At 46.8% G+C, this 15,151-nt stretch overlaps 1 protein-coding gene across 2 annotated transcripts in view; it reads left to right on the plus strand.

Moving 5' to 3' along the window:
* Positions 1–15,151, plus strand: part of HSD11B2 (hydroxysteroid 11-beta dehydrogenase 2) — a 515,757-nt gene that overhangs the window by 306,461 nt on the left and 194,145 nt on the right. For both annotated transcript variants that reach the window (XM_030203692.1, XM_030203693.1), the window contains exon 2: positions 4,754–4,966. In XM_030203692.1, coding sequence (XP_030059552.1) covers positions 4,754–4,966 — 213 coding nt within the window. The remainder of the gene's footprint in view (positions 1–4,753; positions 4,967–15,151) is intronic.

A 15,151-nucleotide genomic window follows, 5' to 3' on the forward strand; every position in this document is an offset into this window, starting at 1 on the left:
TCAGCAGCAAATTTCCCCTTACATTACTATATTCATGTATAGTATTCACCTGCTACACATATCTCTGTTATGACTCCATATCTGCCTGTCTCTCCAACAGAAGGGCAAGCTGACATGAGATTCACATTTTTGTGTAATTCTTATTATTTAGCTTCTCAGTGACTCTTAACCTGTTCATAGCCTGTTCACAGAGGCCTAGCTTTGCTCATAATTCTCATTTACTGTTGTAAAGTTATTTTATGGTTCATGACCTGCATATCCCATATAAACAATATATATATATATATATATATATATATATATATATATATATATATATATAAGCAATTTAGTTCAAAAGATTCTCTTATGATTAGTTCACCAAGCTGGATAACTAAAAATCATGAAGCGAACAAGTTTAGGAGTGATTATAGAAGACTGACCTGCTCTTTGAATGTATAAAAATATATTTTCACATGGAAATTGGCATGCATATAGAAATAGCTATTTTAGAACGGGTGCTTCTTCAAGGATGCCCATTATAGTTTGCAGTTTACAATTTATTTCAGTTTGATATATCACTATTAGGTATGTCCAACATAGCGGTTTACAAAAAATAAAATTCTATAGAGAGATATAGGCATATGTGCAAAATAGGAAAGCTGCAATGTTTTATAACAAAGGCAGTGTAAAGAGTCTAGTATCATTCTCATCTCACAATGCTCTGTCATTGGAATTTATTTTGGAACAAATATGTCTTCAATTGGTCTTAAATAGTGGTTAACAATATTATGATTATAAATACAGTATTGAGGTATATGATTCCAAAACGTAGGTACAATAACACTGAAAATGGAGTCATGGATGAATGGTAGATGAATATGATTGAAGGAAGGTATAACTAATACATTTTTATTCGATGATTGTAAGAATCTGGGTGATTGATATGGAGGGGCATAATGGAACAGAAACGCCTATCTCCATGGGCGTTAATCTCCGAGAACGGGTCCGTGAAGGGGCGGACCAAACTGTATTTACGAAAAAAATAGACGCCCATGTTTTATTCGCCAATGTGTGAGCTGGGCGTTTTTGCTTTTCAGCGATAACGGAGAATGAAAGCGCCCAGCTCAAAAACGAATAACTCCAAGGCATTTGTTCGTGGGAGGGGCCAGGATTCGTAGTGCACTGGTCCCCCTCACATGCCAGGACACCAACCGGGCACCCTAGGGGGCACTTTTACAAAAACAAAAAAACAGGTAAAAGAGCTCCCAGGTGCATAGCACCCTTCCATTGTGTGTTGAGCCCCCCCAAATCCCCCTCAAAACCCACTGCCCACAAGTCTACACCATTACTATAGCCCTAAGGGGTGAAGGGGGGCACCTACATGTGGGTACAGTGGGTTTGGGGGGGTTGGACGACTAATAAGCATTAAGCAGCACAATTGTAACAGGTAGGGGGGATGGGCCTGGGTCCACCTGCCTGACGTCCACTGCACCCCCTAACAACTGCTCCAGGGACCTGCATACTGCTGCCTGGGAGGAGGGTATGACATTTGATGGTGAAAATAAAAAGTTGTGAAACATCATTTTTTTGTGGTGGGAGGGGGTTAGTGACCACTGGGGGAGTCAGGGGAGGTCATCCCCAATTCCCTCTGGGGGTAATCTGGTCATTTAGGGCACTTTTTGGGGCCTTATTCGTGAAAAAACAGGGTCCAGGAAAAGTGCCCTAAATTCTAGCTACAAACGCATCCATTATCGGCGAAGGGCGCCCATCTCTGTTCGGGTGATAACCACGCCCCAGTTCCGCCTTCGACACGCCTTCGACACGCCCCCGTCCACTTTGTCCGCATCCGCGACGGAGTGCAGTTGAAAGCGACCCAAATTCGGCTTTTGATTATACCGCGTTATTCGTTTTTGTGAGATAAACGCCCATCTCCCGATTTAGGTCGGAACTTGGGCGTTTTTCTCGTTCGATTATAAGCTGGATGGTATCAGATATTTAAAAAGAGGAGCAGACATACCAGACTGTAAATATAGGCATGGTTTGGGTGGTCCTTCAAAGCATAAGTGCATTTTGTGTATTAGGATAGCAATTCACGTGTATCATGTATTTCCCTATCTTCATATGAGTCACAGATAACTCTTGGGTAACCTTTTTTTTTTTTTTAGGAAGCTATCCAAACCTTTTTTAAATCCTGCTAACTGCTTTTACCACGTTGAGTGAAGAAATATTTTCTCTGATTCGTTTTAAATTTACTACTTTGTAGCTTCATTGCGTGCCGCCTAGTCCTAGTATTTTTGGAAACAGTAAACAAGTGATTCACATCTACCCATTCCACTCCACTCAGTATTTTATATACCTCTATCATATCTCCCCTCAGCCTTACACTTATATGTGCACCACTTATATATGCACTTAGAATTATTTAGATGTGCAGACCCACTAGTAATGTTGCTTTTTGTTTGAACATGTTTTTTCTTAAAAGGCTTCTCCTGTTGTGCAATGTGCGATGCGTGCTTCTTTGGTGATGCTGTATCTCTTTTTTAAAAAAAGGTTTCACGTTTACCAAGTCTGTTCTAAAGTACTAGGGGTGTTTTATTTATTTGTTGCATTTGTATCCCACATTTTCCTACCTACTATTTGCAGGCTCAATGTGGCTTACATAGTACCGGAGAGGCGTTCGCAGACTCCAGTGTGAACAAATACAAAATGATGTTGTGGTAAGATAGGTTCTCGTGGAACAGTCTCGTTAGGGTGTCATAAAGCGGAAGGGTTGTGTTGTGACCATTACGTACTTTGGTTTTGATGTGTTGCAGAGTTTGAGCATTTAAGTTGGATCGGTAGGGTATGCCTTTTGGAACAAGTTATTTTTTTAGTGATTTCCGGAAATTTAAATGGCCGTATGTTGTTTTCACGGCTTTCGGTATTGCATTCCACAGTTGTGTGCTTATAAAGGAGAAACTGGATGCGTAAGTTGATTTGTACTTAAGTCCTTTGCAACTTGGGTAGTGGAGATTTAGATATGTTCGTGATGATTCGTATGTGTTTCTGGTTGGTAGGTCTATGAGGTCTGTAATGTATCTCGGGGCTTCGCCGAAGATTATTTTATGAACTAGGGTGCAGATTTTGAAAGCGACACGTTCTTTGATTGGGAGCCAGTGTAGTTTGTCACGGAGGGGTTTTGCGCTTTCAAATCGCGTTTTTCCAAATATAAGCCTGGCTGCCGTGTTTTAAGCGGTCTGAAGTTTCTATAGGATTTGTTCTTTGCATCCCGCATAAATTCCATTACAGTAGTCGACGTGACTTAGTACCATTGATTGTATCAGGTTGCGAAATGTTTCCCTTGGGAAGAATGGTTTCAGTCATTTGAGTTTCCACATTGAGTGGAATATTTTTTTCGTTGTGGATTTCGCTTAGCTTTCTAGTCTTAGGTTACGGTCCAATATGACACTGAGGATTTTCAGGCTGTCTGAGATTTTGCTTCAATAGATCTACATATTCATTTTCTGAGCTAGACAACCTATATAAAGGTCCCTTGTGCATGTTTTTCTGATTTGTTAAGGTCAAGGTATGTTTTAGCTGACACTTGTAAGGGTTGGCAATTCTATATTAGGGCACCTAGAATCTGGAAGGTGCACAGTAGGAACCATAGAGCTGGTGCCCACACTTAAGCCAGCCATAAAACTGTAAGTGCAAGAGCCTAACTGCATCAAGGGCCTGTGTAATTTACAGTATTCTACAAATTACATGCATAAATATTCCACCCATGCTCCACTCCTGTGTACACTCCGCTTGCAAATATATTCTATGTAAGTTAAGCAGATATTTGAAGAATAGTGCGTAGGTAGCATATGTGCATTTATGTTAGCAATCTAAACATTTCCATGCATAAAATGCATGTAAAGGTTAGAGCCTATAGAATTGCCCCGTAGGTGTCCAGCTTATTGCAGTGACCTAAATTAAGAATAGCAGCGATCCAAGGAAGGATGAGACATCAAAAGTTCATTCAAATATAACTTTAATGGAAACTAGACCCAACATGACCAAGTTTCAGATAACCTTTAGTATGGAGGAGTGGCCTAATGGTTAATGCAGTAGGCTTTGATCCTGGTAACCTGGGTTCAATTCACACTGCAGCTCCTTGTGACCTTGGGCAAGTCACTAAATCCTCCATTGCCCCAGGTATAAAAACTTAGATCTGTGAGTCCTCTAGGGACAGAGAAAAGTACCTGCATATAATGAGTACAGTGCTGCGTACATGTAATAGATTAGTAGTAGGGGTCACACCAGTTTTGAAATATATTTACTGGTAAATGCATAGTCAATATACACTGCAATTCCAGTACTGAAGAAGAATCAGTTCAACTGCAGAGAGACAGGGGCTGCTGCTGTTTGTACTGTCCTGCTTAACTTCAGTACTGTACGAGAGCATGTTGTCTCCTGTTTTGTTTCTGCTAACTCTTGTTCTTAAGGATCAAAACAAACTTTGAAATCCGAATTATACAAATTAACCAAGTTTTCAGGCCAAATGTGTCTCATAAGTGTATACTGTGTGCACAATGAAAAACTTAGCAATACCTCCAAAATCCAAAGGCATGTGTGGGTAGCTTCAGTAAAGTGTCAATCTAGAAATGACCATTTCATAGTTAATTCAAATTTGAAAGGGCTCAATTTTCTCCATAATGTCACCAAAGTGCAACCTAGTGGCTACCCTAGAGAGTGAGAATTGACCACTTTGTATATAAACAGTATCATTTTCTATTGCTTTCTCCAGGCTGTGACTCAGGATTTGGACAGGCTGTGGCTTATAAATTGGATTCCATGGGATTTCAAGTCGTTGCCACTGTGCTGAATATAGATGGGCCAGGAGCAAAAGAACTTCAGCAGATGTGCTCTAACAGACTTAAACTCATTCAGGTGGACCTCACAAAGCCCAAGGACATCCAGAAAGCCCTAGAGCTAACAAAGACACAGATTGCTGGCAGAGGTGAGGAGCCAAAGGCAGGTTTATATAGTATATAGACAAGATCAGTGGCGTTCCTAGGGGGGTGGACACCCGGGGCGGTGCCCCGCCCCCCGATGCAGCGCCCCCCCCCCCCCCGATGCAGCGTCCCCCCCCCCCCGATGCAGCGTGGACCCCCCCTGGCGAAAGACACCCCCCTCCCCGTGAAAAAGCCCCCCCGGGTGCATGCCGCTGGGGGGGGTGCCGCAGCGCGCGCCTGCTGCGAGTTTATTAACTTTGCTCGTTCACTGCAACTCCCTCTGCCCCGGAACAGGAAGTAACCTGTTCCGGGGCAGAGGGAGCTGCAGTGAATGAGAGAAGTTAGCGAACTCTCGCAGCAGGCGCGCGCCGCGGCACCCCCCAGCAGCGTGCACCCGGGGCGGACCGCCCCCCCCCCCCCCCCCTTGGTACGCCACTGGACAAGATTACATATTCCTACAGAAGGAAGCTCTTTTTGGCATGATGGCTTAAGAATAATGTTCATTAGTTTCATGGTATGCATAAAACTAAGGAGAACAAAGGAGCAACAAAACAGATAATGCAGCAGCAAAGGAAGAGGAGTGAGAACAAGTGAAGAATCCAAGATGTTAAAGCAATTCACTTTATTGAAGAGACACAACATGGCCATATTTCGGTGATGACACCTGTTTTAGGAGTCCATCAACCTTCACAAAACCATGAAAATAAATTGTGTAAACACACGATACATATAAACCAACAAAACAAATAAACATATATTTGCTGATTTTGAATATCCATTTTTCTACACAGTGATACGCTAAAATGTTTAGTATACATGTGAATAAAAGTTCAATTAAGTAAAACCAAAGATATACTAAAATGTGCATTATATACATCAATAAAGCCAAAGAGAAAATAATTTAGATTGTAGTATGAAAGTACATTGAATTTTCTACAGGTATAAGTGCTTGTATGAACAAATAAATAAAACAGGATAAAAAGAGTGTAGTCTAACACTTCTCTTAAGGTACCTCTCTAATGTATGTCTCTATATCCTGCAACTATATGTGACTTCCTTTGGTTAATTTAATTAGTAGAGAAAGAGTAAGCCAAGCATTACAATTTGAAACCCATACCTTGAGGACAGCGGAATAAAAGGATGGTGAGATTTATCATATACACTGACGCTCAGCACAGGGCACTGTAAGAACAGCAGCACATAATAGAATGGTTAAACTACTTTTTGGGATTAAAAAGAGGGGATAAAAGAATGTTCTGCACATAAAAAATGACCAAGGGGTGTATTTTCAAAGCACTTACAAAGTTTTGTGGAGGGGCATAATCGAACGGGGACAACCATCTCTAAGGGCGCCCATCTCTAAGGACGTCCCAGCGAAGGGCGGGGAAACCCGTATTATCGAAACAAGATGGGCGTCCATCTTTTGTTTCGATAATACGGTCGGGGACACCCAAATCTCAACATTTAGGTTGACCTTAGAGATGGTCGACCTAAATGTTGAGATGGTCGACCTTAGAGATGGTCGTCCCCGGTTTTCGGCTATAATGGAAACCGAGGACGCCCATCTCAAAAACGACCAAATCCAAGCCCTTTGGTCATGGGAGGAGCCAGAATTCGTAGTGCACTGGTCCCCCTGACATGCCAGGACATCAACCCTAGGGCACTCTGCAGTGGACTTCAGAAATTGCTTCCAGGTGCATAGCTCCCTTACCTTGGGTGCTGAGCCCCCAACCCCCCCCCCCCCCCACACACACAAAAAAAAACACTCTCCACAACTGTACACCACTACCATAGCCCTAAGGGGTGAAGGGGGGCACCTACATGTGGGTACAGTGAGTTTCGGGTGGGTTTTGGAGGGCTCACATTTACCACCACAAGTGTAACAGGTGGGGGGGGGGGATGGGCCTAGGTCCACCTGGCTGAAGTGCACTGCACCCACTAAAACTGCTCCAGGGACCTGCATACTGCTGTCATGGAGCTGGGTATGATATTTCAGGCTGGCATAGAGGCTGGCAAAAAAAAATTTAAGTTTTCTTTTAGGGTGGGAGGGGGGTTGGTGACCACTGGGGGAGTAAGGGGAGGTCATCCCCGATTCCCTCCAGTGGTTATCTGGTCAGTTCGGACACCTTTTCACAACTTGGTCGCAAGAAAAAATGGACCAAGTAAACTCGGCCAAGTGCTTGTCAGGGACACCCTTCTTTTTTCCATTATCGGCCGAGGACGCCCATCTCCCAATCACGCCCCAGTCCCGCCTTCGCTATGGTGCCGACACGCCCCCGTGAACTTTGGTCGTCCCCACAATGGGAAGCAGTTGAAGATGCCCAAAATCGGCTTTGATTATGCCAATTTGGGCAACCCTGAGAGAAGGATGCCCACCTCCCGATTTGTGTCGGAAGATGGGAATCGTTCTCTTTCGAAAATAAGCCTGATAGTAACCTGTGGAACTTTGTTGTAAGTCTAAGTGCTTTGAAAATTAGCCTCTCAAGTGTCCCATCACAGCCATAAAGAAAACAAAAATAGCAGCACATAACAGAGTGGTAAAACTACTCTTTGGGAACTAAAAATGAAAGGATAAAGGAATGTATGTAAAAGATTTGAGCCATGCTCTGCACATAAACATAACCAAGGGGCTCAATTTCAAAAGCGAATACCATCCACAAAGTTGCATAAATCTGCAATTGGATGTTTTTCTCCCCAAAACATCCAAATTGGTATTTTCAAAATCAATTTTTAGGTGTTTTTCTATGAAATCCATCAGAAATGCATTCAAATCTCAACGGTCATGCCAAGGGGGTGTTGGACGTTTTTCTGCAATAATGGAACAAAACAAAAAACATCCTGGACTATAAGTTGGAAGTTTTGTTCTAGACCTGTTTTATTAACAAATAAGCCACAAAAGTGCCCTAAATGACCAAATGACCACTGCAGGAATAAAGGAATGGTCACTGACCCCCACCCACCCCGCAAAGATGTAAATGAAACAGTACATACTAGCCTCTATGTCAGCTTCAGATGTTATAGCCAGTCCTATTAGAGCAATTCAGTTTGGGTCTTACATACCACTAATATCCCCTACTCAGGGTTAGTGAATGATACATACCTGTAGCAGGTGTTCTCCGAGGACAGCAGGCTGATTGTTCTCACGACTGGGTGACGTCCGCGGCAGCCCCCACCAACCGGAAAAAAGCTTCGCGGGACGGTCGGCACGCAGGGCACGCCCACCGCGCATGCGCGGCCGTCTTCCCGCCCGTGCGCGACCGCTCCCGCCAGTTGAATGACTAGCAAAAGATGAAACACACAACTCCAAAGGGGAGGAGGGAGGGTAGGTGAGAACAATCAGCCTGCTGTCCTCGGAGAACACCTGCTACAGGTATGTATCATTCACTTTCTCCGAGGACAAGCAGGCTGCTTGTTCTCACGACTGGGGTATCCCTAGCTCTCAGGCTCACTCAAAACAAGAACCCAGGTCAATTGAACCTCGCAACGGCGAGGGTACAACAGAAATTGACCTACGAAGAACAACTAACTGAGAGTGCAGCCTGACCAGAATAAATTCGGGTCCTGGAGGGTGGAGTTGGATTTACACCCCAAACAGATTCTGCAGCACCGACTGCCCGAACCGACTGTCGCGTCGGGTATCCTGCTGGAGGCAGTAATGTGATGTGAATGTGTGGACAGAAGACCACGTCGCAGCCTTGCAAATCTCTTCAATAGTGGCTGACTTCAAGTGGGCCACTGACGCTGCCATGGCTCTGACACTATGAGCCGTGACATGACCCTCAAGAGCCAGCCCAGCCTGGGCGTAAGTGAAGGAAATGCAATCTGCTAGCCAATTGGAGATGGTGCGTTTCCCGACAGCGACCCCTAGCCTGTTAGGGTCGAAAGAAACAAACAATTGGGCGGACTGTCTGTGGGGCTGTGTCCGCTCCAAGTAGAAGGCCAATGCTCTCTTGCAGTCCAATGTGTGCAACTGACGTTCAGCAGGGCGGGTATGCGGCCTGGGGAAGAATGTTGGCAAGACAATTGACTGGTTAAGATGGAACTCCGACACCACCTTCGGCAGGAACTTTGGGTGGGTGCGGAGCACTACTCTGTTATGATGAAATTTGGTATACGGAGCATGAGCTACCAGGGCTTGAAGCTCACTGACCCTACGAGCTGAAGTAACTGCCACCAAGAAAATGACCTTCCAGGTCAAGTACTTCAGATGGCAGGAATTCAGTGGCTCAAAAGGAGGTTTCATCAGCTGGGTGAGGACGACGTTGAGATCCCATGACACTGCAGGAGGCTTGATAGGGGGCTTTGACAAAAGCAAGCCTCTCATGAATCGAACGACTAAAGGCTCTCCAGAGATGGCTTACCTTCCACACGATAATGGTAAGCACTAATCGCACTAAGGTGATTCCTTACTGAGTTGGTCTTGAGGCCAGACTCTGATAAGTGCAGAAGGTATTCAAGCAGGTTCTGTGCAGGGCAAGAACGAGGTTCTAGGGCCTTGCTCTCACACCAAACGACAAACCTCCTCCACTTGAAAAAGTAACTCTTTTTAGTGGAATCCTTCCTAGTGGCAAGCAAGACCCGGGAGACACCCTCAGACAGACCCAACGCAGCGAAGTCTACGCCCTCAACATCCAGGCCGTGAGAGCCAGGGATTGAAGGTTGGGGTGCAGCAACGCTCCGTCGTTCTGCGAAATGAGAGTCGGAAAACACTCCAATCTCCACGGTTCTTCTGAGGACAACTCCAGAAGAAGAGGGAACCAGATCTGACGGGGCCAAAAGGGCGCTATCAGAATCATGGCGCCGCGGTCTTGCTTGAGCTTCAGTAAGGTCTTCCCCACCAAAGGTATGGGAGGATAAGCATACAGGAGGCCGGTCCCCCAATGAAGGAGAAAGGCATCTGACGCTAGCCTGCCGTGTGTCTGAAGTCTGGAACAGAACAGAGGCAGCTTGTGGTTGGTCTGAGAGGCGAAAAGATCCACCGAGGGGGTGCCCCACTCTCGGAAGATCTTGCGTACCACTCTGGAATGGAGCGACCACTCGTGCGGTTGCATGACTCTGCTCAGTCTGTCGGCCAGACTGTTGTTTACGCCTGCCAGGTACGTGGCTTGGAGAAGCATGCTGTGCCGGCATGCCCAGCGCCACATCCCGACGGCTTCCTGACACAGGGGGCGAGATCCGGTGCCCCCCTGCTTGTTGACGTAATACATTGCAACCTGATTGTCTGTCCGAATTTGGATAATTTGGCAGGACAGCCGATCTCTGAAAGCCTTCAGTGCGTTCCAGATCGCTCGGAGCTCCAGGAGGTTGATCTGCAGATCCTTTTCCTGGAGGGACCACAGACCCTGGGTGTGAAGCCCATCGACATGAGCTCCCCACCCCAGGCGAGATGCATCCGTCGTCAACACTTTCGTGGGCTGTGGAATTTGAAATGGACGTCCCAGTGTCAAATTGGTCCGGATGGTCCACCAGAGCAGTGAAGTGCGGCAACTGGTGGAGAGGCGGATGACATCTTCTAGATTCCCGGTGGCTTGGAACCACTGGGAAGCTAGGGTCCATTGAGCAGATCTCATGTGAAGACGAGCCATGGGAGTCACATGAACTGTGGAGGCCATATGACCCAGAAGTCTCAACATCTGCCGAGCTGTGATCTGCTGAGACGCTCTGGTCTGCGAAGCCAGGGCCAGGAGATTGGTGGCCCTCGCTTCGGGAAGGTAGGCCTGAGCCGTCTGGGTATTCAGCAAACAAACGCAAACAAACTGGGCAACACAATAATAATGGGGGATTTCAATTACCCGCATATAGACTGGGGTAATGTAACATCTGTACACGCAAGGGACATAAGATTTCTTGATGAAATCAAGGACAGCTTCATGGAACAGCTAGTTCAGGAGCCGACAAGAGAAGGAAAAATACTAGACTTAGTCCTTAGTGGTGCTCATGATCTAGTGCAGGGGGTAACGATACGAGGGCCGCTTGATAACAGTGATCATAATATGATCGGTTTTGATATTGGCATTGAAGGAAGTGAAACTAGGAAATCAAGTACGCTAGCGCTTAACTATAGAAAAGGTGATTACGACAAAATTAGAAAAATGGTGAAAAAAAGACTGAAAGGAGCAGCTCGCAGAGTAAAAAACTTGCATCAGGCGTGGATGCTGTTTAAAAACACCATCCTGGAGGTTCAGGACAAATATATTCCACGTATTAGAAAAAAGGGAAAAAAGACTAAACGTCAGCCGGCGTGGCTAAACAGTAAGATAAAGGAAATCATTAGAGCCAAAAAACAATCCTTCAGAAAGTGGAGAAGAGAACCAACTGAAAGTAACAGGATAGATCATAAGGAATGCCAAGCCAAATGCAAAGCGGAGATAAGGAGGGCAAAAAAGGACTTTGAGAAGAAATTAGCGTTGGAAGCAAAAATACATAGTAAAAACTTTTTTAGATACATTAAAAGCAGGAAACCGGCCAAAGAGTCGGTTGGGCCGCTGGACGAAAATGGTGTTAAAGGGGCGATCAAGGAGGACAAAGCCGTAGCGGAGAAATTAAATGAATTCTTTGCTTCGGTCTTCACCGAGGAGGATTTGGGGGGGACACCGGTGCCGGAAAGAATATTTGAAGCGGGGGAGTCGGAGAAACTAAACAAATTCTCTGTAACCTTGGAGGATGTAATGGGTCAGTTCAGCAAGCTGAAGAGTAGTAAATCACCGGGACCTGATGGTATTCATCCCAGAGTATTAATAGAACTAAAAATGAACTTGCGGAGCTACTGTTAGAAATATGCAATCTGTCCCTAAAATCGAGTGTAATACCGGAAGACTGGAGGGTAGCCAATGTTACTCCGATTTTTAAGAAAGGTTCCAGAGGAGATCCGGGAAATTATAGACCGGTGAGTCTGACGTCGGTGCCGGGCAAGATGGTGGAGGCTATTATTAAGAATAAAATTGCAGAGCATATACAAAAACATGGACTGATGAGACAAAGTCAGCACGGATTTAGTGAAGGGAAGTCTTGCCTCACCAATCTAATGCATTTTTTTGAGGGGTAAGCAAACATGTGGACAATGGGGAGCCGGTTGATATTGTATATCTGGATTTTCAGAAGGCGTTTGACAAAGTGCCGCACGAAAGACTCCTGAAGAAATTGCAGAGTCATGGAATCGGAGGTAGGGTATTATTATGGATTAAGAACTGGTTGAAAGATAGGAAGCAGAGAGTAGGATTGCGTGGCCAGTATTCTCAGTGGAGGAGGGTAGTTAGTGGGGTCCCGCAGGGGTCTGTGCTGGGTCCGTTGCTTTTTAATGTATTTATAAATGACCTAGAGATGGGAATAACTAGTGAGGTAATTAAATTCGCCGATGACACAAAATTATTCAGGGTCGTCAAGTCGCAGGAGGAATGTGAACGATTACAGGAGGACCTTGCGAGACTGGGAGAATGGGCGTGCAAGTGGCAGATGAAGTTCAATGTTGACAAGTGCAAAGTGATGCATGTGGGTAAGAGGAACCCGAATTATAGCTACGTCTTGCAAGGTTCCGCGTTAGGAGTTACGGATCAAGAAAGGGATCTGGGTGTCGTCGTCGATGATACGCTGAAACCTTCTGCTCAGTGTGCTGCTGCGGCTAGGAAAGCGAATAGAATGTTGGGTGTTATTAAGAAGGGTATGGAGTCCAGGTGTGCGGATGTTATAATGCCGTTGTATCGCTCCATGGTGCGACCGCACCTGGAGTATTGTGTTCAGTACTGGTCTCCGTATCTCAAAAAAGATATAGTAGAATTGGAAAAGGTACAGCGAAGGGCGACGAAAATGATAGTGGGGATGGGACGACTTTCCTATGAAGAGAGGCTGAGAAGGCTAGGGCTTTTCAGCTTGGAGAAGAGACGGCTGAGGGGAGATATGATAGAAGTGTATAAAATAATGAGTGGAATGGATCGGGTGGATGTGAAGCGACTGTTCACGCTATCCAAAAATACTAGGACTAGAGGGCATGAGTTGAAGCTACAGTGTGGTAAATTTAAAACGAATCGGAGAAAATTTTTCTTCACCCAACGTGTAATTAGACTCTGGAATTCATTGCCGGAGAACGTGGTACGGGCGGTTAGCTTGACGGAGTTTAAAAAGGGGTTAGATAGATTCCTAAAGGACAAGTCCATAGACCGCTATTAAATGGACTGGAAAAATTCCTCATTTTTAGGTATAACTTGTCTGGAATGTTTTTACGTTTGGGGAGCGTGCCAGGTGCCCTTGACCTGGATTGGCCACTGTCGGTGACAGGATGCTGGGCTAGATGGACCTTTGGTCTTTCCCAGTATGGCACTACTTATGTACTTATGTACTCCTATGAATTCCAGAGACTGGGTTGGCTGGAGATGGGACTTTGGGTAATTTATCACAAACCCCAGCAGCTCCAGAAGCTGAATAGTGCACTGCATGGACCGGAGGGCTCCTGCCTCCGAGGTGTTCTTGACCAGCCAATCGTCGAGATATGGGAACACGTGCACTCCCAGCTTGCGTAGGTAGGCCGCTACCACCACGAGGCACTTGGTAAACACTCGTGGGGCAGAGGCGAGCCCAAAGGGCAGCACACAATACTGAAAGTGCCGTGCGCCCAGGCGGAATCTGAGATACTGTCTGTGAGCTGGCAGTATCGGTATGTGAGTATATGCGTCCTTTAAATCCAGGGAACATAGCCAATCGTTTTTCTGAATCATTGGCAGAAGGGTGCCCAAGGAAAGCATCCTGAACTTTTCTTTGACCAGGAATTTGTTCAGGCCTCTCAGGTCTAGGATGGGACGCATGCCCCCTGTTTTCTTTTCCACAAGGAAGTACCTGGAATAGAATCCCTGCCCTTCCTGCCCGGGTGGTACGGGCTCGACCGCATTGGCGCTGAGAAGGGCGGAGAGTTCCTCTGCAAGTACCTGCTTGTGATGGGAGCTGAAAGACTGAGCTCCCGGAGGACAATTTGGAGGCAGGGAGGCCAAATTCAGGGCGTATCCGCACCGCACTATTTGGAGAACCCACTGGTCGGAGGTTATGAGAGGCCACCTTTGGTGAAAAAATTTTAACCTCCCTCCGACCGGCAGATCGTCCGGTACGGACACTTGTAGGGCGGCTATGTTCCCGTGGATCCAGTCAAAAGCCCGTCCCCGGCTTTTGCTGTGGAGGTGCAGGGGGCTGCTTAGGCGCACGCTGTTGACGAGAACGAGCGCGCTGGGGCTGTCCCTGTGCCTGACGAGGCCTTCGGGCCGGCTGGTTGTACCTACGCTTCGCAAAAGAATAGGGTGCAGCCTGCCGGGCCCGGGAAAAAACGTCCACCTGTGGAGGTGGATGCTGAAGGCGCCCGGTGGGAGAGCTTGTCGAGAGCGGTTTCCCGCTGATGCAGTTGGTCCACCATCTGCTCGACCTTCTCACCAAAAATGTTATCCCCCCGGCAAGGGACGTCGGCCAGTCTCTGCTGGGTGCGGTTGTCCAGGTCAGAGGCACGCAGCCATGAGAGCCTGCGCATCACTATACCTTGGGCCGCAGCACGAGATGCCACGTCACAGGTGTCATAGATACCCCTGGACAGGAACTTTCTGCACTTTCTGACCACCTCCTGATAAGGCCTGGACTGCTCCGGCGGGAGCTTCTCGACCAGGTCCGCCAGTTGCTGCACATAGGTCCGCATGTGAATGCTCATATAGAGCAGGTATGATTGGATGCGGGTCACGAGCATGGAGGATTGGTAGGCCTTCCTCCCAAACGAGTCCAGAGTGCGAGACTCCCGCCCCGGGGGCGCCGAGGTGGTATCCCTCGAACTCCGTGCCCTCTTGAGAGCAGAATCCACGACCGCTGAGTCATGGGGCAATTGTGGCCGCATTAGCTCTGGGTCGGAGTGGATCCTGTACTGGGACTCTGCTTTCTTGGGAATGGTGGGGTTAGTTAATGGTCGCACCCAGTTCCGAAGCAGCGTCTCCTTAAGGACATTGTGCAGCGGCACCGTGGAGGACTCTCTAGGTGGTGATGGATAGTCGAGGACCTCGAGCATCTCGGCCCTCGGCTCTTCCACAGAGACCACGGGGAAGGGAATGCTAATAGACATATCCCGCACAAAGGAGGCAAAGGAGAGACTCTCAGGAGGTGATAGTTTCCTCTCCGGTGAAGGCGTGGGGTCCGAGGGAAGGCCCGTAGACTCCTCTGAGGAGAAATATCTA

The sequence above is a fragment of the Microcaecilia unicolor genome, chromosome 5 (genome assembly GCF_901765095.1).
Source record: "Microcaecilia unicolor chromosome 5, aMicUni1.1, whole genome shotgun sequence".
In the NCBI taxonomy this organism is placed as follows: Eukaryota; Metazoa; Chordata; class Amphibia; order Gymnophiona; family Siphonopidae; genus Microcaecilia; species Microcaecilia unicolor.